Source organism: Tamandua tetradactyla, chromosome 1, assembly GCF_023851605.1.
Source record: "Tamandua tetradactyla isolate mTamTet1 chromosome 1, mTamTet1.pri, whole genome shotgun sequence".
In the NCBI taxonomy this organism is placed as follows: domain Eukaryota; kingdom Metazoa; phylum Chordata; class Mammalia; order Pilosa; family Myrmecophagidae; genus Tamandua; species Tamandua tetradactyla.
The window spans coordinates 42047192-42071265 of record NC_135327.1 but is presented as its reverse complement, the minus strand read 5'-3'; the positions used below and the strand labels follow the sequence as shown (position 1 = coordinate 42071265).

The window sequence follows — 24074 nt, the reverse complement described above, 5'->3', positions numbered from 1 at the left end:
TGTTATCTTTCTTTGTGTTATAATGAAAATTGATCAGAGAGCCAATAAAAAACTTGGCTTTAAGATACTGTAAATGTAACTGTTAAGCCTTATTCTGTTCTGTAATTGTACTTTTATTTAGCAAAATTTCTGTTTGGTCTAGAATGAGATATATTGTGTAGCCCACCCTATTCATAGGCAGTACTTCCTTCAGCAGTTAACTCTCAGGTGGTTTTTTGCTTTTGTTTTTTTCTTCAATCTTGTCCCCTTCCCCCTTCTCACAGGAGCTTGGTATTGGTGGTACAAATCAGTGGAAAGTCTGCAGTCTGGATCCCACGTCCACACTTGGTATCTACTTTGAAGTAGTTAATCAGGTGGGTCATATTTCCTAAGTGTATTCATTTCTCAGTGTAATGCTTTCTGATTTATTACAGATGGTGGCTTCCGATTACATTTCCCATACACTGATGCAGCTTTAGGATTGCAGAAGGCTCGTGCCATTCTGGCATGGTCTTTAGTAGGACTCAGCAAATTGGTTTTATTGCTTTATTGTTGAACAGAGAAGTTCATGTAGAAGAATGGCTTTTGCCAGCCATCATAATGTTGGCAATGTCATTTTTTCCCTGAAGTATTTTATTCTGAAAAATTTCCACCGATGGAAAAACTGAAAGAATTGTTCAGCAAACACCCATATACCCACAGCCTAGTTTCTACAGTTAATGTTTTCCTGTATTTGCTTTGTCACATATCTATCCATCCATCAATCCGTCTTATTTTTTAATGTACTTCAAAGCAAATTGCAGGCATCACTGGTGTTTATCCCTGAACGCTTCAGCATGCATATCATTCCTTGAGTGCAACATCTGATTCTGGTTCTTTTTAAAATTTTTTTAATTGAAATTTACACACAATGAAATGCTGAGATCTTGGATGCCCCATTCAAAATGCTCCTGCCCATGGAATGCAGGTCCAGTCAGGAATGTCACCATCATGCTGGCCAGGGGTGGAGTGGGGGTGTCAGTGTGCTGACTTGTGTCTGCGAGGGTAACAGTGTATTACTACCTCTTGCCTGTAGCACAACGCTCCAATCCCCCAAGGAGGCAGGGGCGCCATCCAGTTTGTCACCCAGTATCAGCACTCCAGCACCCAGAGGCGCATCCGTGTTACCACCATCGCCCGAAAGTAAGCGGCCCCCTTTTCCTTTCTGTCACCTTTCCTCTAAAGAGGAATTTTAGCATCTATTCATTTGTCTTTATAATTCTATGAATGGTTCTCACTGGCTTGTTTGATCTTGGGAGGAGGTGACTTTGTTGGTTGACCCAGCTGGGCTTATAGGTACTTGCCTAGAGGAATCATCTTTCAGTAGGAATATAGTTCATTAAAAATTAATTTTCATGATTCTTTTTTTACTTATGTAACCCATACATTCATCTTCCTTACAAAAGATTCAGGCAGCACATAAATTCTTAAAAACTAGCTCTCTTTACTCACCCTCCTCGGTGGTAAATGCTATATTCCTGCTGGTGTTTAACTTCATAATCCCCTTTCTGTACTGTTATATACCATATATGTGTGTATATGTGTATGTTTTTTTTTTTACATTAATGGAATTATACATGTGTTTGTTCTTCAGTTTGCTATTTTCACTTAATGTGTCAAGGACATCTTTCTGTGTCAGTAGTACGTAGAAGCTTACATAGAAGCTATCTCATTCATTTTAATGGCTGCATAATATTGTATGGTTTGAACCATTCCTCTATTAAAAAAACGTTTCAAGCCGTTTCTCTCTTCCACCTTCCCCCACCCTTCCTCCCTTCCTCCCTTCCTCCCTTCCTCCCTTCCTCCCTTCCTCCCTTCCTCCCTTCCTCCCTCCCTCCCACCCACCCACCCGCCCACCTACCTACAGTGTTGCGTTCATATTTTTTGGTCTTTGTATATGAGTATTTCTTTACATTGACGTATGGAAGTGAGATTTTGCATACTGGAAGCTACTCTCCTGAGAAGCTTATTTGTATTCTCTCCAAAAGTATAAGGAGAGTGCCCTCTCTCTTTAGTAATGGATTTAATTAACCTTTAAAATGCTAGATAGCATAGATAGAACACTATCTTATTTTAATTTGTATTTCTCATTTACCAGTGGTTAAGTACTTTTGCATATTTACTAGCCATATGTGTATTTCTTGTGTGATAGCTTTTGCCTGTTTTGGCAAACCTATTTCTTTTCCTTTTTTTTTTCTATGCTGATTTGTAAAAATTTTCTGTGTGTTCTGTATATGATTATAATTACATTTGTTACATGTGTCTGTTTCTGGTCTGTCTCTTGTCTTTTAGCTTTATTCATTGTGTCTCACTCTTTTGGAATACTTTTGTATATGTGCTAAATTTTTGTACAGTGGATGTGATGCTGGGAAGTAATTTTGTGAATTTGTGAACATTTAGGTTTTTGTGATATTGATTTCGAGAAAGGAACACTTCTTTGGGGTATCTACTTTCATGGTCCTTCATGGAGCATTGGGGTTGTCTCTGTATCTTTTATTTTGAGGCATTAGCCTTCAGAGATCATGTGAGGATAAATAAAAATGTTTATAAAACCCCTGTGATTCCGCAAAGAAAGCGCGGTTTAAATCTGTGTTGTCTTAGACTCAGAGTTAGGTTGTGTGTTTCTTTATCTGATCTGGCTTTCTTGTCTCTCCTACGTCTAAGTGTGGCACTAACTCTGAAGTTGTCAGTTGGGCAGATGTACAGAATCAGCTCAGGCACATCGAAGCAGCATTTGACCAGGAGGCCGCAGCAGTTCTGATGGCACGGCTGGGAGTGTTCCGAGCGGAGTCAGAGGAGGGGCCTGATGTGCTCCGGTGGCTGGACCGACAGCTCATTCGGCTGGTAAATTTGGAAAATTAGCATTGCTCCTGTTCCACTTTTGAGAAAAGGAAACGGTCCCTTAAACCTCTTTTGTATAGTCAGCCAATAATAATTTATCAGTTATTTACCTTGTTTATGTCAAATGCTGGGCATTCTGAGAGTAATATAAAAGAAGTGTTAAACGTGTTTTCTCCTCAAACCCTTATGTATTATACTTGGGAAGAAACAACATGCAGAGAACGTTTGGGGATTTGTACAAATCTGTGTAAAGACTTGGATTGGACAAGTCACTTTGTAAATGCAGCAACATTTTATTTTCCTTCCAAATATGGGAGGCATTTCTTGAAAATAGGAGTCTGAGGCCAGTGACTTTACGGAGATGGTTTACATATCAGTCTGCGTCCAATTAGGAGAGAGAAAGAACATAGTAACTTAAACAGGGAACATTTAATAAAAAAAGTTTATTAGAGTGGAAGGTTAGAAAGTGAGGGATTGCCTAGTAAGAAATGAAGAGGATTCTAAAGCATATAGGGCTAGTGGGAAAAAGGAGCAGCCATTACTCTTAAGGCTGAGATGGAGAACCCAGGGAGGAGTTTTCACCTGGGGCTGGTCTGGATCTTGCTTGGAGAGCATGGCCATGGCTCACTCAGTGGCAGAGAAGTTGTGGGTGCTAGGTCAAAGGAACTCAATAGAAATTCACCCTTTGGAGTGCTGGGGAAAGCTGTTCACAGGAAATTGATTCACCAGAGGCCCGCAGATGTCCCAGGGGAGATGCAACTGCTATGCAGTCCAAGAGTGGGACATTGGGGAAGCACTGAAGGCACACTGGAGCCAGAAAGCAAATCCTTCCCTCCAGCAGTGTCTTTCCAGCAACCTCTATTCACAAATTAACATCTATTAACATCAGGCCAGCTGGGAAAGGAAGAATATTTCTAGGGCATAGACCTATTTCACAGTAGGCAGCAAGGGTAAGTTTGGAGCTGAGGGCAGTAAATCGATAATTGGTATACTATAGGTGCTTCTAATAGGTGCATAGCATGTATTCATCATCAGTGGCATGGAAAAGACCAGTGAGGAAACTTGTTTAATTCTGTGTTTCCCCTCACTGTCACTTGGAACTATCAAACACCATTTCAAAGGGAGGATGGATTAGCAGAGGGTCAAAGCGGTTGGCAAAGGCGTCATTTGGGAAATGAGCCTTAAAAGAAACTTGCCAAGGACAAACAGGCCTGCGGGAGGTAGATGTGTACTTTGGCTTAGGCTTCACAGTCACTGGAGGGCAGAACGAACATAATGGAGCAGAGGCAGCAAAAGTACAGCTTGATTGTGGAATGCTCTGCTTTAGGGAGACAGAGATTTAGGTGTGATTCTTAAGCAGGGATGTGACATTAGCGTGTAGCTGTGTTTACATTTAATATCACCACAGAAGATAAATTGGAGGGAGGTGAGGATGCTGTTGGGGGAAGGTGAGTAGAAGATCTGGAATCAGGGTGTATGCTGAAGAAAATTCTAAAACTTCATGAAAGGATTATATGTGGAGTCAAAAAGCAAAATGTGAATGTTGATTCAAGTTTCAAGTATGGATAACTGCCAAAATTGTGGGCATGCTGACAGAGGTAGAAAATAGGAAAAGAGCAAATTTAGGGTGGGCGGAGGGGAATATATATTTTTCTTCTCAGTAGAATAGTTTGTTTTTGATATGTTGAATGTGAACCTGGAAAAGTATGTATAAGCAAAGTTCTCTTATAGTCCAGTGAAAGCCTAAGACTGGAGTTCATGTTAGAGATCAGCACTGGACATGGGGAATGGGGCGTGTGTGGAGGTATATGGGTGGCATTGATCTGGTTCTAATGATCATTTGTAGCCAAAGCAGTGATGGTAGGAGTAGGAGTCAGTAGCTCACCTCTGAGGAACCTATGGTTAGGAGGGAGGAAGATATCACAGGAAAGTGATATTTCAGCAGCTGAAGGAGAGTTTCAGGAAGCTTGGTAAGTCACTTGGCTTGTGCTACTATAGAGTTCAAGAAGATGAGAACTGTGAAAGGAATTCTGAATTCAGTGGGAAGAAAGTAATTGTTAGGGAAGCCCTTTCTTTAACTGGTAGGCAGCCTTATTCTATAGTGGCTGAAAGAAGTGCTGGATGAGAAAGATAAGAAGAGAAAACGTGGTTCAGAAATTTTAAGATTTATTCATGTTTTCCAGTGTTTCATGGTCCTAGAGTGTTTTTATATGGAAGAGGTTCCAGAGAGAGCTCACCTAGGCTGATGCTACTTAGAGTGGGCTGTGGTGTCACCTGGGAGCCTGATAGACATGCAGTATTCCCTCTAAGAGGTCCCCAGGTGATTTGTCGCCCATTCTTGAGAAGTGTGGGTCTAGAATACACAGTTAGTGAGTGACATAGTTGAGATTTGAATGTAGTTCTCTCTTTTTTTTTTTTTTAACTTTTTTTATTGTATAATATAACATATATACAAAGCGAAGAAAGAAAAAAGAAATACTTTTCAAAGCACTCTTCAACAAGTTGTGTAGTTTTCTTCTTACAATGATTTTTCCAGGTGACATTAAGGGTTTTTTTTTTGCTTTTTTTTCAACAGTGTCAGAAATTTGGACAGTATAACAAAGAAGATCCTACTTCTTTTAGGTTATCAGATTCCTTTTCTCTGTATCCTCAGGTAAGTTACATGTGTGTGTTTATTTAATACTGTAGAGAAACAAATTGTGTGAGTGAGAAAACTCACTGCTCTTGGGGCAAAGTGGAGACTTTTGTTTTGAGACCTAGTCGGTGGGTGATGAAAGCATTCCGTTCAAGGCAGTTGTTGGGCCTTTGGTAAGATAGTACCCTAAGTCCTACAAAGACAAAGCAGAGGAAATACTCCTTTCTGACGTGCAGAGATATGCACTGAGACAGTTTCATAGAAAGGTGAAAGAGGGTGATTGCATTAAAGCCATAATAGCAGGAATGCTATCTCCTGTAATTTGTATTAGTTCTAGGTGGACAATTGGCTACCTCAGTAACCAGCCAAGGGAATGAACACACATGAAGATGAAACATAACAAAACAGCCCACAGTTGATAAGGTTTGGAGCACCTGCCCTGTCAGTCAGTGTTCTGGGCAGTGCAGATGAAATGGCTACAAGTCAGATAGTATAAGTCAAGTAGTGGGAAGTGCTGTAAAAAAACAAGTTCTTGAGGTAGTGGCCTGGGCCAGCCAAGCCTTTGGGGCAGGCTTATAGGGATTTCAGGGTAGACCTGAGGCCCAGGTGATAGAAAGGACCCAGTCACAGCACCCTCAGGGGTGAGGCCGGCTAGGCAGCCAGCAAGGGTAGAGGCCTTGAGGCAGATCAGCCTGGCATGTTCAAGGGATGGAGAGAAATCTGATTGTATTGCAAAGAGGGCTCACAGTCTTCCTGCCTCTATTCATGACTGTTTTAGTCTGTTCTCCACCCTGCAGCCAGAGACTTCCCAATGAATTTTTATCCTGTCATTCTTGCATAAAATCCTTGAAGAGCTTCCCACCCCTCCTCTTCTCCTTCTAATCTGCCAAGTAAAGAACACAGCTCTTCGGGACATTTCTTATCTCTCGCTTTCTCTCATACTTCACTCCAACATCCGTTCCTGTGTCCTGAGCTGTCTGGCCTCTTCTATGCTGTCGTTATGCCATGGGTTCCCTCTCTTCCCCAGCCCCTTGGCCACCTCATGCACTTCTTTCAGGATGTATCCTCAGACCCTACAGCTTTGGGAAGCCTGTCCTGCTCTGCCCTAGCAGCTGACACCTGTGTGCTCTCCTGCACAGCGACTCTGAGCACACTGCCTTGCCTGTGCCTTTCCCCATAGGACCGTGACCTTCTAGAGAGAAGACATTTTGTCCCTAGCCTGGCTCAGTGACTCAGGAAATGTGTTTCTTTTTTGTCTTCACCCTGCCAGGTCAGGGCTTTGATGTAAAGTCTGCATCCTGCTGTTTCTGAGACCTGAGGCTGGTTTAGGATGGGTGTCTCAGAAGGTTGCCACCATTTGCATCTCTCTTTCTCTTTGTGACTGCAGTTCATGTTCCACCTTAGAAGGTCTCCGTTTCTTCAAGTGTTTAACAGCAGCCCTGATGAGTCGTCATACTACCGGCACCATTTTGCCCGGCAGGATCTGACCCAGTCCCTCATCATGATCCAGCCCATTCTCTATTCCTACTCGTTCCACGGGCCACCAGAGGTAGGGTCATGTGAATTCTTTTCTGTAGTATATAATTTTTTTCTAGCAAATTTATTCTTAGAGCAAAACTGCAAAAAAAAGAGAGAGAAAAAAGTACTCAATATTGTTGAGTATTAAAAAATTACATAGGAGAAGTCAAAGGACATATAAAGCTTTTATCTGTGGAAGGCAAGATTGCATGTAAAAAATTTTTAAAATATATAGATACTCTATTTTCAATGTGTTTGTGTACTTTGACCTAGTAATTCCACGTTTTGTAATATATCTGTAGAAATCACTCCAGATACAGAAAAAGTTCTGTTCAAAGAAATAGTAAATGGATTATAACTGAGAACTGGAAAACAATCCCAGTGTTCGATATAGGAAAATAAATTAGTGTACTAAGAAATATTTGTTTATGTAACATAATAAAATATATAAATCCTTATATTAAACATTAACATTTATGAATAAATAAGTGTAACTTTAAATGAAAAAATCAAATTAGAAGCTTGCCTAAATTATGCTTTTTTAAAAAGCCTGTAAAAAGAAAAAATTATTTGAAAACAAACCAAAATATCAATATCTTGTTGTCCTTGAGTACAAATTTTCTTTAATTAGTTTTTATCTTTATTACTGAACTAAAACACATAGTAAAGTAAATTTTGTATCTTTTATATTTTCTTTTCCTTTTATAATAAAATATTTTTATATTAAACTTTAAGAACTTGTATTAAAAGCTGTTTTTCTTCATGTGCAGCAGTAAAAGATTCAAGAGCAAGTCTGTCAGTAGATAAAATACATTTCCAACATAAAATTGAGAATGTTTGGAATTATTTCTGGTTCCTAGAACAAAAGACACATCACATATGATGGGAGATAATTGGGAGCCCCTTTCTGCTCTGTAGTCCCCCCAGGACCTCTGGGGAAGGAGCAGAAGGCAGGGGTGGCCTGCAGAGCGTGAGGGCGGCCACATTGGGCGCCACCTTTGGCCTTCCTCGAGGCCAGTTCGGGGTCAGCCCATGTGGGCCGAGACAGCCACGCCACCCCTCTCTCTTCTCTAGCCGGTGCTCCTGGACAGTGGCAGCATCCTAGCTGACAGGATTTTGCTGATGGATACTTTCTTCCAGATTGTCATCTATCTCGGTGAGGTAAGATGATGCAGCTCATTTCTCTTCTGTTGTTCTTACTTTCTTCTAATTTATGAATTTAGGTTTTTATAAACACTTGAAATAAGAATTGGTGCTTAGGAAATCTACTTGATGGTATTTATTATAATAAGTACAATGGCTTTTTTCTAGAAAATAAAATATTTTTTCAGGTCTCTGAGGAATTTTTATATTTAGTCATTTTAATATTATTTATTATAAGTAAATTTCAATGGTCCTTTTAAAACTTTCTGAATTGTCAGGAATGCCTAGATTACCCTTTGTCAGTAAACTTTTCTGTCCACTACTGTCTTTTCATGGTTATGTTGGACATAAACATGGGGAAGTCTGGAGCTAGGTTTTTTCTTTCATGAATTAATGTGGCACAAGGAACCTTACTGTGGGTCTCTGGATCCCTAGGCTGTGGATAAGCTTCCAAGGGTCCTAATCCCCTGAGGTTATGCAAACTTAGGTGTATATGTACATTTTTCAGGGGTATTTGGGTTTGCTTTATAAAGCTATTAGAATGTAATATACCAGAAGAGTTGGCTTTTTTTTTTTTAACTTTTTTTATTGTATAATATAACATATATACAAAGCAAAGAAAGAAGAAAGCAGTAGTTTTCAAAGCACTCTTCAACAAGTAGTTACAGGACAGATACCCAGAGTTTGTCGTGGCTACCATACAGTCCTCTCTCAGATTTTTCCCTTCTAGCTGCTGCAGGATACAGGAGGCTAGAAGGAATAAATATTTTTTTTATCATCACAGTTGACTTTTTTTGTGTGTGCATGTGAGAAATAACATATGAAAAAGCAATAAATTTCAAAGCACAGCACAACAATTAGTTATAGAACAGATTTCAGAGTTTGGTATGGGTTATAATTCTACAGTTTAGGTTTTTACCTCGAACTGCTCTAAGATACTGGAGAGTAAAAGAAATAGCAATTTAATGATTCAGCAGTCATATTCATTTGTTAAACCCTACCTTCTTTGTATAACTCCACCATCACCTTTGATCCTCTATCCCACTCTTTAGGGGTATTTGGACTATGTCCATTCTAACTTTTTCATGTTGGAAGGGGCCTTCATTAATATGGGGTAGGGAGATGAAACTCTCCTCCTGGAGAGGCTGGGCCCTCTAGGTTTCAGGATTTATATGGTCCAGGGACCCATCTGGAGTTTGTAGATTTCTGGAAAGTAATCCTAATGCATGGGACCTTTGTAGAATCTTATATATTGACTTAGGTGTTTTTTAGGATTGGTTGGAATTGTTTTGGTTGGGGGTTGGCAAGTTATAATAGGTAGCAATGTCTAACTGAAGCCTGTGTAAGAGTGACCGCCAGCATAGCCTGTCAACTTTATTTGAACTCTCTCAGCCACTGATACTTTTATTAGTTACACTTCTTTTCCCCTTTTTGGTCAGGATGGAATTGTTGATCCCATGGTGCCAGGGCTGGACTCATCCCTGGGAGTCATCTCCCATGCTGCCAGGGAGACTTTGACCCCTGGAGGTCATATCCCATGTAGTGGGGAGCGCAGTGATTTCACTTACAGTGTTGGGCTTACAGAGTGTGAGGCCACATCTGAGCAGCAACGAAGAATTGGTTTTTACGATGAGGATTTATCAGCTTACAAATTTACAGTTCTGAGCACATGAAAATGTCCAAATTAAGGCATCAAGAGGACGATACTTCTCTGAGGAAAGGCTGCTGGCATCTTGGATATACTCTGTCACATGGGAAGGCACATGGCCAGTGTCTGCTGGTCCTCTCCCAGGTTTCATTGCTTTCAGCTTCTAACTTCAGTGGCTTCTCTCAGCTCCTCTTAGGGGCTTTTTCTCTGTGAGCTTCTCTTAATTTCATCTCTCAGCTACTGTGTCTCTTAGTTTTGTCTTTTATCCTCTTATAAAGCACTCCAGGAAGGGGATTAAGACCCATTTGATGGGGTGTCACATCTAAGTTGAAATAACCTAATCAAAAGGTCCCACCTGCAATAGTCTTCATCCATAGGAATGGATTAAAAGAACAAGGCCTTTGGGCGGGCCATGGTGGCTCAGCAGGCAAGAATGCTCGCCTGCCATGCCAGAGGACCCAGGTTCGATTCCTGGTGCCTGCCCATGTAAAAATAAATACATAAATAAATAAATAAATAAAGTACACTGTCTCTGGGATGAAGCAGTGTTTTTTTTAAAAAAAAAAAAAAGAAAAAAAAAGAACATGGCCTTTTCTTGGGTACATAACAGCTCCAAACTACCACAAGGAGTGAGTCCATTTCTTTCTCAAAGGGTTTCATGCCCTAAGGAAGGGAATGGCACCTCTAAGCTATTTGCATCTTTATTTGAACATTGTATTGAAACCCTTTAATTGAACATTGCATTTGGTGATGTTTTTCATCTGTTGTAATTCTTTTGTACATGTTTAAGTGAATGACTGCTTTCTAGTGTCTCTGCGTTAAAAATTATTTCAAATGTCCTGAATAGATGTAAAATTGTTTCCAAATTCCCTTAATAACTTAGGAAGAATTGTTTGCTAATAGTAATTAACATTTTATAACTTTATACTTTTTTAGTGTACTAACACTTGCTCTGCTAGGCACTTACCTACAGAAGCTAGGCCATCAGTAATGATCCTAGACCAAGGGCCATGCATAGAACATCTGATGTTCCCACTTGTTCTTTTAGAGTAGTACTGATGAAGTAGCCTTCTTTGCATTCAGCTCACCTCTTCTAGACATTTCCTCCTAGTGTGCCATATTTTGTTGATATAAGACTTCTTCACCAGAACAAGTCCTTGTGGGTGGGGGTGGGGGTGGGATGTCAGAAGTTTCAGTGGGACCACCAACTGAAGGCCGTCATTAAAGTCTTTTCACTATGGATTTGGTCTGTTTGTTTTGGTGTAGACAATAGCCCAGTGGCGTAAAGCTGGGTACCAGGACATGCCTGAGTATGAAAACTTCAAGCACCTTCTGCAGGCACCACTGGACGATGCTCAAGAAATTCTGCAAGCCCGCTTCCCAATGCCACGTTATATTAACACAGAGCATGGAGGGAGTCAGGTGAGTGAGCTGGATTCTAGCCCTAGTGTTCTCTTAGTCATATGCTATATTTCTATGGTTATGAAGCTAGTGTGGTTAATATTTTATGTAGCTACACAAATTCACATATAGGTGAACTTTTAATTATTTGTTTTTAATTGAATAGATAAAATATGTTGATTTAAAAGTAGAGAATTACCAAAATAAAATATGTATTTCATGTTTTGGGAACCCTAATAAATGGGGAGCCAGTGGGCTTAAGCTAAAGATAAAGGTTCTTATGCAGTGAAAAATTTCTAATTTAGCCAAGGATGTAGTTGTAAAAAGTGTCCTTATTTTTTTCTTTACAGTAACGTTAGCATTACTTTGAATTTTTCATCTCTTTTTTTTTTTTTTAAGGCTCGCTTCCTTTTATCCAAAGTAAACCCATCTCAGACACACAATAATCTATATGCTTGGGGAGGACAGGTAAGAAATTGTCAAGTATTTAGGTAAGAGGCCATGCTACTTTTTAAACCTTTTGTTTTTAAATACCACAAATTGGGTCAGGTCCCTTTGGTCTTAGAGACAGAATTACTTGGGTATTTTGCTGGAAAAAAAAGCTTTGACTCACATAGCTCTGGGACTCCCTGCATGGATCCCCTTCCATAGGCACAGGATTATATGACAAGTTCAGGCAGAGGACAGAACATTGCAGTGGCTTCTGTTTGTATCCTCAAACACAGTAATTTTTCCCCTATTATTTTCTTATTTTTTATCCATATTTTTTACTCATCTGTCCATACTGCAGATAAAAGCATCAGATACAAGGTTTTCACAATCACACAGTCACATTGTGAAAGCTGTATCATTTTACAGTCATCTTAAAGAAACATGGTTACTGGAACACAGCTCTACAGTTTTGGGCGCTTTCATCTAGCCACTCTAATACACCATAAACTGAAAAGGAGATATCTATATAATGCATGAGTATAGCCTCTAGGATAATCTCTTGACTCTGTTTGAAATCTCTCAACCACTGACACTTTATTTTGTCTCATTTCTCTTTTCTGCTTTTCAGTCAAGGTCAAACGCAAGAATATTGCCCCAAATCCTCCCATCTTGCTTTCTCTTTCCCAAGATTACAGTGGCGAAACATTTGCTTCTGCTGCTTTTGGAATTTCTAGTCTTCTTTAATTATTCCCAACATTTAAGTTTCTCTCAGATAAGCCTTTTCTTTTGCCCTATTTTTAAAAAATTTTTATTATAGGAAAGAAAAAAGCAATGATTTTCAAAGCACACTTCAACAAGTAGTTACAGAACAGATCCCAAAGTTTGTCATAGGCTACCGTTCCATATCCCAGATTTTTCCTTCTAGCTGCTCCGAAACACTGGAGGCTAGAAAGACTATTCATATAGTGATTCAGTAGCCATACTTGTTTGTTAAATCCCATTTTCTCTGTTATAAATCTTCCTCCTCCTTCAGTCCTTCTCCCAATATATAAGGATCTTTGGGCAATGCCCATTCTGTCCACCCCATGTTGAGAAGATGTGTCCACACCAAAGGATAGGGGGACATAATTGATGATCTTGGAGAGGCTGGTCCCCCTGAGCCCCAGGACCTATGTGACCCAGGAACCCTCTGGGAATTATATGCTCCAAGAAGGCAAACCAAGTGCTTAAAACCTTTACAAAGTCTCAGTTTGAGCTCTAGGTGTTCTTAAAAGTCAATAGGAGTGACGATGATTGTGGTTTAGCAAACCATGGCAATTAGCAATATCTAACTGAAGCTTACATAAGAGTAGCGTCCGGAATAGTCTCTTGACTCCATTTGATCTCTCTTGACCACTGATGCCTTATTTTATTACACTTCTTTTCCCCCTTTTGGTCAGGAAGGCATTGTTAATTCCCTGGTGTCAGAGCTAGATTCATCCCTGGGAGTCATGTCCCATGTTGTCAGGGAGATTTTTCACCCATGGATGACCTATATCATGTAGTGTGGAGGGCAACAGTTTTCCTTGCAGAGCTGGACTTAGAGAGAGAAGCCACATCTGAGCAACAAAGAGGCTTCCTGAAAGCAACTCTAGGCCTCCTTATGGGTAGTCTTAGCTTCTGCCCTACAGGAGCAAGCTTCATAAGGGCAAGCCTCAAAATCCAGGGCCTGGCCTATTTTCTTGGGAGTCCCCAGTGGTTGAGATGGTATCCAGGGTTTCCCAGATAGGAGGATTTAACAGTTCCATATATATATATATATTTTTCCCTTTGGACCCTCAAGAGACTCTATCATTACTTTTTAATTTTCAGTCCACCACAGTCTAAGATGCATCCCAGCATTATATTAAGTATACAGAATTATAAGGCCTCATTCCTGCTCTGGGTTCTAGAAGCCTGGGTGGTCCAAATGCTTTTGCTCTATTTTTAAAATTGCTTTTAAATTGAACTTTCTATATTGAGATAGTTACAGATTCACATGCAGATATAAGAAATAACACAGAGACATCCCTGTACTCTTTAACCTGTTGTCCCCAATGGTAACATCTTGAAAAACTATAATACAATGTCACACTTAGGACATTGACATTGATACAGTTAAGAAAATGTTACAGAAATGGCATCATATAGAATTTAGTCTTTTGTGTCAATGGCTGAGCGATTCCAAACAGAGTCGAGAGGTTATCCTGGAGGTTATTCTTACGCATTAAGTAGATATCCCCTTGTTGTTCAAGATGTAGTGGAGAGGCTGGAGGGAACTGCCTGAAAATGCAGAGCTGTATTCCAGTAGTCATGTTTCTTGATGATGATTGAACAATGATATAGCTTTCACAGTGTGACTCTGTGATTGTGAAAACCTTGTGTCTGATGCTCCTTTTACCTACCATATTAACAGATGAGTAGAACATATGGAATAAAAATAATAGGGGGAACAAATGTTAAAATAAATTTAGTTTGAAATGCTCGTGATAAATGAAAGCGAGGGGTAGGGAGTATGGTATGTATGATCTTTTTTTTGTCTGTTATCGTTTTATTTCTTTTTCAGTTGTCTTTTTATTTCTTTTTCTAAATCGATGCAAATGTTCTAAGAAATGATGAATATGCAACTATGTGATGCTATTGAGAATTGCTGATTGTATATGTAGAATGGAATGATATGTTAATATTTTTTGTCTGTTAATTTTTTTAATTAATAAAAAAAAGAATTTAGTCTTTTGGGATAGGCTTTTTTTAGTCAGGATAATTCTCTGGAGATTCATTCAGGTTGTAGATGTATCCATTGATTCTTTTTTATTACTGAGTACTATTGCATGGTATTACATATGGACATTTTTTTAACCATTTGCCTTTGAAGGAATCTGGGTTGTTTATACTTTTTGGCTATTTGAAATAAGGTGCTTTAAAGCTTTAAGTATTCATGAACAAGTTTTTGTGTGACCAGAAGTCTTCATTTCTCTGTTATAAATGCCCAGGAGTACATCTGGTAGGTCATTTGGTTTTTTAAGAAAGTCAAACTGTTAGAGTAGCTGCATCCTTCTGGATTCCACCAGCAGTGAATGAAGGATCTGCTTTCTCTGCATTCTTACCAACATTTGGTGTTATTACTGTTTTGTAACTTAGTCATTTGGATAGGTATATAGTGGCTTTTTCATTGTGGTTTAATTTTATTTTTTTAAACAAATTAGAAATTTTTCTCTTTAATATAAAACCAGTCTTGAGTTTGGCAATCCAGGGGCAGGTGTGGCAGCTTTACCATATTGTCAAGGACTCCATTTCCTTCCACCTTTAGCACAGAGTTTCCCTCCTTGTTATAAAAATGGTTGCTAGAGTTCCAGCCATCATGTTTCCATTCCAGGAATAATAAAGGGGAATGTCACCAAAGGACTTTCCTGAAAGTCCTGCCATTAGCTTCCACTACAACACATCGGCCATTTCATGTTTTTTCAATCTCAGCACTACTGACATTTTTGGACTGGATTATTCTTTGTTGGGGGTTGGAAAGAGCTGTCATGTGCACTGCAAAATTTTTAGCAGCATCCTTGGTCTCTGCCACTTGATTCAGTGGTTTTGATTTATGAAGTTCAACATCTTATCATGGGCTTCTTTGCTAGCTGTATAACTTTTTCAGTGAAAACTCTTTTCATGTATTTTGTCCATGTGTAATGGGACCATTTGCTTTTTGTACTCTTGAGCTTTGAGAGTTCTTTATATATTCTGGATACTAGTCCTTTGTGTCAAATACATGGTTTGTAAATATTATCTCTCGTTTGTACTTTATCTTTTCATGCTTCAACAGTCTTTTGCAGAGCAAAATTTTTAATTTTTAAGAAGTGCAGTTTATCAATTTTTTCTTTTATGGATTGTGCTTTTGGTGTCAAGTCTGAGAATTCCTTGCCTAAGTCCATTTCATTTCAGTTGTCAAGCTTGTATTTATAGGTTTGCTCATAATATTCCCTTGTTATCCTTTCAATATCTGTAGAATGTGAACTGAAATCTCCCATTTCATTCTTGATATCAGTAATATGTCTTTCCTTTTTTTGCTAGTCACATTGGAGGTTTGTCAGTTTTATTGGTCCTTTCAAACAACCAGCTTTTTGTTTCATCGACCTTTCAAAAATTTTTTATTTGTCTACTCTTTATCATTATCTTCCTTCTGCTTGCTTTAGGTTTATTTTTATTCTTTTTCTACGCTCTTGAGGTGGATGCTTCAAATTACTGATTTGAGATGTTTCCTCTTTTTTAATATTTGCATTTAGTGCTATAAATTTCCCTCTCAGTACTTCTTTAGCTGCGTTCCACCAATTTTGGTATGTTTTATTTTCGTTTTCATTCAGTTAATTTTTTTTTTATTTTTAAATCTCCTTTGTGACTTTCTCTTTGACTGATGGATTATTTAGAATTGTGTGGTTTAGTTTCCAAGTGTTTGTAGATTTCCATTATCTTTCTATTACTGATTTCTGATTTTTTTCCATTTTGATCAAAAAGCACACTGTATGATTTCAGTTCTTTAAAATCCATTGAGGTTTTTTTGTGGCCCAAGTCTTTCTACTTTATCTGACATTTATAAGGCTACTCCTGCTTTTTCCCACCTTTTATTAATATTTGCATGATATATCTTTTTTCCATCCTTTTATTTCCAATATGCTTATATCATTATATTTGACATGAATTTCTTGTAGACAAGCATATAATCAGGTCATATTTTTAAATCCGTACTGCCAGTTTCTCGATTGGTATATTTAGACCATTTGTATTTAATGTAATTATCGATATGTTGGAGTTCACCTGTTATTTTATTTTTTGCTTGCCGTTTATTTTCTCTGCTTTTCAGTCCTTTCTTTTCTTTTTTCTTGCTTCCTGTCGGTTACTTGAACATTTTTTAGAATTCCATTTTTATTTATTTATAGTGTTTTTGAGTGTATCTCTTGGTAGAGCCTTTTTAGTAGTTGCTTTAAGTGTTACATTATAATATATAACTTAGCATAGTCTGTGGTATAGGTATTTTACCAGTTTGGGTGAAGTTTAGAAACCTTACTTTCCTTTACCCTACTTTCTTAAATATTTGTTTTGTGAACGTTTAAATTCACATCAATATTTGATTTTTGCTTCAACCCTCAAACAGAATTTAGAAATCTCAAGAGGAGAAGGAAAACCTATTGCATTTATCCATATTTTTTCTTAACATGTTCTTTATCCCTTCTTGATACTCCAAAATTACTTCTTTTTCCTAAAACTTTTTATTTTGAAATAATTTCAAATTATTTTGCAAAAAATAATACAAAACCCATACAGAGAACCCAACATACCCCCTTCCAGTGTACCCTTATTCAGTAATTTTAACATTTTACTACGTCATTCTATCGAGCCACTCATTTATTATCTTTTAAACATTTGAGAGTAGTTTGTATACATCATGCTCCTTGAACACTTATGCTAAGAACAAGGATACTATCCTATGTATCCATCTTAAATACAGTAAGTTCAAGAACTTTAATACTGATAAAGAACTCTCAGTCTTATTCCAGTTTTTTCATATATCCTAAAAATGTCCTTTTGGATCTTTCCTCCTCCATTGTTAGACCCAGTCCAGGATCATATATTGCATTTGTCATTTTCTCTTTAGTTGCTCTTTTTTTTTTTTTAAGGTTATGGAAATATATATATATATAATGAACTTTCCCATATTAACCATGCCCAAGCATACCGTTAAGTAGGATTAATCACATTTATAATGTTGCACTACCTTAACCACCATCCATTACCAGCACTCTCCCATCATCTGAAACCCATGATGCATTAACTCCCCATTCCCTCCCCACCCCTGACAACCACCTCTGGTAACTCTATTTTCTGTCTTTATGTGTTTGCATAGTCTAGCCTTCTTTTTTTTTTTTTTTTTTTACATTTTTTTAAACATTTTCTATTGTGAAATATGACATATATATAGCAACAATTTTCAAAGTACATCTTAGCAATGATTTACAGAATAGATTTCAAAGTTTGGTATGGGTTACCATTCACATTTTCAGGTTTTTCCTTCTAGCTACTCCAAAACACTGGAAGCTAAAAGAAATATTATAGTGATTTCAGCAGTTGTACTCATTTATTAAATCCTGTCTTCTCTGTTTATCACTCCTCCTCTTTCGATCCTACTCCCAGTCTATAGAGGTCTTTGAGCTATGGCCATTCTAACTTTTTCATATTGAAAAGAGGTGTCAACAATATAGAATGGGGGATGGAACTAGATAATATTCTTGGAGAGGCTGGCCTGTCTGTGTTTCAGGACTTATCTGGCCTAGGAACCTTCTGGTGCTTATAGGTTTCAGCAAAGTATAACTTAGTGCATGAAATTTTTGTAGTGTCTCAGTTAGAGCCCTAGGTGTTCTTTAGGATTAACAGGAATGATGTTGGTTGGGGTTTGGCAAACCATGGCAATTAGAAATATCTCACTAAAGCTTGCATAAGAGTAGCCTCTAGAGTAACCTCTTGACTCTATTTGAACTCTCTTAGTATTCTAGTTATTTTATATAAGTGGAATCATATCTGTCCCTTTGTGTCTGATTTATCTCACTCATTGTGATGTCTTGAGGATTTATCCATGTAGTGACATATATCAGAACTTCATTCCTTTTAGGGTTGAATAATATTCATATAAGTATCCCACATTTTATTTATCCATTCATCTCCTGATGGACATTTGAGTTACTTCCACCTTTTGGTTGTTGTGAATAAAGCTGCTCTGAACATTGGTGTACAAATATCTGTTCAAGACCCTGCCGTCAGTCCTCTTGGGTATGTATATACCTAGAAATAAACATGTTGTCAAGTCATATGTTTAGCGTCTTGTGGAACACCCTCCAAACTGTTTTCCATAGTGGCTGCACCATTTTAGTGAGTATGAAACAATATCTCATGGTTTTGATTTGCATTTCCCTAATGTCTGATGGTGTTCAGCATCTTTTCATGTGCTTATTGGGCATTAGTATATTTTCTTTGGAAAAAATATCTATATTCAAGTCATTTGCCCATTTTTAAATTGAATTGTCTGTCTTTTTTGTTATTGAGCAAGGTTCTTTTGTTTTAGGGTAGTCTTCTGGTTACAAATTCTTAATTTTCCTTCATCTGGGCATGCCTTGTTTTCCCTTTCATTCCTTAAGGATATTTTTGTTGGGTGTAGGATTCTGGTTTAAGCAGTTAAAAAATACTCTGCTACTTCCTTTGGGTCTTCATGGTGTCTAATGAGAAATTCACCAGCATTTGAATTGTTTTTCCCTGTAGGAAAGATGTCATTTATTACTGGCTGCTTTCAAGGTTTTTCCTTTGTCATTACTTTCCATATATGATGTGTCTTGGTTTGGATTTTATTGAGTTTATCCTGTTTGGGGTTTACTCACCTTCCAGATTTTGTAGGTTTATGTCTCTTGCCAAGTTTGGAACATTTTTAGCCATGATTTTTTTCACATGCATTTTTAACCCCTTCCTCTTCTCTTTCCAGGATTCCAGTGTCACACGTGTTAGGTATTTTGTTATATCAGTTCCCCGTGGCCCTATTCATTTTTCACTCAGTCTTCAAATTGGGTCATATTTATTGTTCTGTCTTCCAGTTCACTGATTCATTCCACTGTCCCCTTTCTGCTAGTGAGCACTTCCACAGAGCTTTTTATTTCTGTTACTAGGTTTTTCAGTTATAGAGTTTCCATTTGATTCTTCATTGTATCTTCTATTTCTTTCCTGAGTCTTTGTATTTCTTTGCTGATGCTGTTTTTTTTTTTTTTTTCATTTGTTTCAAGTATGTTCCTAATTGCTCATCAAAACATTTTTACTATGGCTGATTTAAAATGGTCTTCAAATAACTATAACAACTTTGTCATCTGGGTATTGGTATCTGTTGATTCTCTTTTTCTTGCAGTTTGAGAGCTTCCTGGTTCTTGCTATGATGTGATTTTCCAGGGAAACTCGACATTTTTGTATTTGTTACGAGACTCTAGATCTTCAGTTTTTCTCTTTTAGCTGGTTTTTCTGTTGTACTGTTCTGGTTGGGGTGAAGAAATGTTGTCTCCTTACTGCCAGGTGGGGTGGAAGTCCAGCCTTCCCATATGGTCTACACTACACTGACACCACAGGGGCAGGAGACTTGTTGTTGTCCTGCCAGTGGATGAAAGTCTTGGTAACCTACCTTGCATTTTCTGACACCACCTTGGCAGGGGCATTAGGGTTCCTCCTAGGTTTCACCCTAGGAGGGTGAAAGTTAGGGTCCCCACTTGTCTGTTCTGGAATGGGCATAGGTGGAACAGAGCCACAGTTTTTTCTAAGGTATTTGGCTGGAGTACAGTGGTTATCATCTAACAGTTTTCTGTTGTGCTAGACATACCTGGTCCTTTGACTAGAGAGATTAGGCCCTTCTTTTTGTTGTTTTTGTCTACACTCATTAATGTTTCTGGATTGCCAGTTAATTCAGTGCCAAATCTGTAATAATGAGGCAAAAAGAATGCCAAAGAAGCTCAACACTGTGTCATTCCTTGAATGTTGAGGTCCTTATCTGTCTGCCATCTTCTCTCCACCTTTCAGACTCTTCTTATGTTTGCTTTGTATATAGCATCTGTGTTAGTTTGCAAGCTGCCGGAATACAAAATACCTGAAATGGAATGGCTTTAAAAAGGGGGGAATTTATTAAGTTATAAGTTACAATTCTAAGGCCATGAAAATGTCCAAATTAAGGCAAGGCTATAAAAAGGTCCAAACTAAGGTATCCAGGTAAAGATACCTTGACTCAAAAAGGCTAATGATGTTCAGGGTTTCTCTTTCTTCTGGAAAGGCACATGGCAATATCTCCTACCTTTCTCTCCAGGCTTCTTCAGTGGCTTCCCTAGGAGCATTTTCTTTATGCTTCTCCAAAGACCTCTGGCTTTGTGGGCTCTGTTGGTTCTCCCTCTGTCAGCTCTGAGGTGTCTGTTCTTTCTGACTTTCTCCAAAATGTTTCCTTTTTTAAAGATTTCCAGTAAACTAATCAAGACCCACCTGGAATGGGTGGAGTCACATTGCCATCTAATCAAAGGGTCACACCCACAGTTGGTCCTGTCTCATCTCCGTGGCGGTAATATAATCAAAAGTTCTGCCTTGTAGTATTGAATTAGGATTAAAAGAAATGACTGCCACCACAAGATTGAGTCAGGATTAAACATTGCTTTTCTACGGTACATAATAGATTCATACTGGCACCATGTCCAAGTTTTTTAGTTGTGCTTAGTGGGAGGAATAGGGAAAAGTAAGTCTATTTCATCTTAATAATGATTACCTTTTTCCTAATTATGATAGCAGTGCAGTTTTAATTTGGAAAATTTGAATATGTAAAAGAAGAATAACAAAGAAAATTAAAATGACCTATAATGCCATTATCCAGAGTTAATGTCTGGATTTTTTTTTTAATAGTATCAAATGTATATATCATGTATATACATAGACGTTTTGTTTTCTTAACTAATTTGAAATCTTACTACAAATAAAGGTGTCGGGTCAGTTCTTTTCCCTTAACACTTATTAAATCATAATCATTTTCTGATATTACACCTATCCATCCTGTTCAGTTGGGATGCTGATTCACTCATTTACTTCTTTGTGCACACATCGTTATCAAGCTTTTCTAAGTTGAGCACCTAAGAGTATTGAGCTTGTTGCTGGCATATTGACTGGAAAGATGACAGGCAGGGTATAAAGGAACCAGACTCAATAAGTCATCAGAACTGTGAGAAGGGATAAAGTTTAAGGATGCATACTACAAAAATTTGCTTTTGGGAATAGGGGCGGTTAGTGTACTCTAGATGGCTTCAGGGAAGGATTTTATAAAGAAATTATGTACCAACTGAAAGAGTTAATTGGCTAGGCAGAGGGTGGGGGCAGCAGGGAGTACTCATGCCAGAGGGGCAGGCACCACCTGCATGTTCTGAGAGGAAAGGGTCTTAATAGCTCATGAACTCTAACCAGATTTTAAGATGTTACCAGTCAACCTTTATTATTAAATTTCAGGAAACTGGAGCACCCATCTTAACTGATGACGTCAGCCTGCAGGTGTTCATGGATCACTTGAAGAAGCTGGCTGTCTCCAGTGCCTGTTAGGCCGGGGAGGTGGCCAGGAAATCAAAGGAAACCATGTCAGATGATGTTCATGATTGTTTATAAAAGCTTAATAACATTCCTTTCACTTTTCTGGCTGATTTTAATAAATAGTAAAAGAGATTTTGTATGTAACTCTTTAGAGTATAATTTATTTGTATTTCTTATCTATGCCCCTTTGTTATACCATAAAATTATAAAGTCATAGATGTTTTGGTACTTGTAGATGTTTATGTGCTTTTTGTATCTTGACTTTAGAGTCCAAATAAAATCAGAGCTCATGTATTTTGTCACCTTGCTTAAATCAAAATTATAATGATCATAAAGGAAATAAACTGGATGAAGAAAGCACTGGCTAAATAACATTTATACAAATTGGAGGTCCTGAGGTGTCTGTGTGAATGAGAGTGTGTTTTTCAGTGACTCCTCCAAGAGGTACTTCCTGAGCTTAATCCTCAATTACTGTCTAAATGTTAACAGACCAAGGAAAAGCATGAAAAATATGAAACTTCACTGAGGCAGTTTGAAGTGGCATTGTCCCGAACTTGCATGTAACATTGCGTGTAGGTAGTACAGCCCAGGTAGACTAAAGGGTGGCCCATGAGCATAAGTGGCTCTCACCAAGTGGCAGCACATGTGTCTTTGAGCATCACTTGAATAGATACTCAGTTTTAATTAAGGTCATAGAGTATATTTACATGGTAAAAACAAATTATCCTAAAGAGCTTAAAACAAATAATAGTTCCCTCTCCTTCTGAAACATGACTTATCCTTTAATCTTTTCCTTAAAAGTTTTTTTGGTTGTTGATAATATCTCTCATTTCCCAATTTGGGAGATTGAGGTGATTAGGACCTTTCTTTCTTCTACCCAGTTTTGGTCAAATACACTTTTATTTCTATATCAAAATTAGTAAAATTTACATTTGACCTATAATTATAGTTACGGCTTTTGTGGCTGAATTGTTTCTGAAAGTTGAAAACTAATAAATAGCTTTCCCTAGTTGCGTTAATGTAAATATTCTTAATGCACAGTCAGGTAGGATTATCTTTTTCTCTGGGGGTTCTGGTTTCACAACAGTTGCTGTGTCACTTGAAGGAAAACATTCCAAACAACAAAATCAGTGTCACTTTTCTTAAATTCCATCATGCCACCTGTTGGTTGCTTCCTATTTGGATTATGACTTTTCACATCTGCTGTTTTTCCCTTGAGTTTGTGATTTCTGTTTGTTTGCTTGCTTTTTGAGAGAAGAAAGATTTGTTTTCTAATTAAGAACTTCCAGCTTCTTTGTTTACTCATTAGAGTCCATTCTTCTTCAGAGCTCACTAGTTGTCCCTTTTTTTTTTTTTTTACATGGGCAGGCACTGGGAATCGAACCTGGGTCCTCGGGCATGGCAGGCAAGCACTCTTACCTGCTGAGCCCCTGTGGCCTGCCCTAGTTGTCCTTTTTTAATACAGGCAAGTGCTTTGTAGACTGTCATCCAGGAATTTTCTTCTTTGGGCTCCTGGGTTAGTTCTCTTCCTCTTTTCCCATGTCATTTGCTAAAGGACACTCTTAGATGACTTTCATAAAAATGAGTACATAGAAGAAACTCCCTGAATCTAGGCATATCTGAAACTATTCTGCCTTCATACTTAGGAGGTTGGCTGAGTATAAAATTCTAGGCTCGAAATAATTTTCTCCCTTTATTCAGGAGCTAGTACTTCATTCATCAAATATTTATTCAGTATCTGCTATATGCTGTGTAGTCTTCTAAACACTAGGGATATAGCCAATAAAAAAAAATTCCTGCCTTCATAGAGCTTAAGTTCTAATTGGGAGACAGAAAATTAAAAAATTAGAAGTAAAATTACATAGTAGGTTGAAGGTAATGAGTGCTATGCAGAAAAATAGGTTGAGACCGCCTACTGACTGCATGTTGGGCCATCTAGATTGATTCTGATGTTGAACTGTAGCTATATTTTCTGCTTTTTTGTCTCTGCTATATATTCTGGGAGATTTTCTGATCTTGGATATTTATTTAAACAGTCATTTTAAATTTGAAGGCCTCTTGCCTTTCCATAGAATACTTTCCTTTTAGTATGGATATGATTTTTACTTGGGTACTTTGTACTGAAAAGTACAAAAAGCTATGTATACACGTTAAGGAATAATTTAAAGAGTCAGCTGACTTTGTTTAGGGCACTTCCATGAACATCACTCAACTCTAGAAACTTCCTCTTTGGGCCTTCCTGTTTCAAATTAACGCGAGAGAAGGTGATAGCCCCACCTTGCATAGGTGTTTTCTCCA

The 24074-nt window shown here is 38.0% G+C and overlaps 1 protein-coding gene across 5 annotated transcripts in view; it reads left to right on the top strand.

The window, feature by feature from the left end:
• Nucleotides 1-22133, top strand: part of SEC23B (SEC23 homolog B, COPII component) — a 41505-nt gene extending 19372 nt beyond the window's left edge. For all 5 annotated transcript variants that reach the window (XM_077114877.1, XM_077114884.1, XM_077114881.1 and 2 more), the window contains 9 exons: nt 264-353; nt 1055-1161; nt 2709-2862; nt 5435-5512; nt 6882-7043; nt 8087-8173; nt 11070-11225; nt 11604-11672; nt 21699-22133. In XM_077114877.1, coding sequence (XP_076970992.1) covers nt 264-353; nt 1055-1161; nt 2709-2862; nt 5435-5512; nt 6882-7043; nt 8087-8173; nt 11070-11225; nt 11604-11672; nt 21699-21788 — 993 coding nt within the window. In that variant the 3' untranslated portion in view covers nt 21789-22133. The remainder of the gene's footprint in view (nt 1-263; nt 354-1054; nt 1162-2708; nt 2863-5434; nt 5513-6881; nt 7044-8086; nt 8174-11069; nt 11226-11603; nt 11673-21698) is intronic.
• The last annotated feature ends 1941 nt before the right edge of the window (nt 22134-24074 follow it).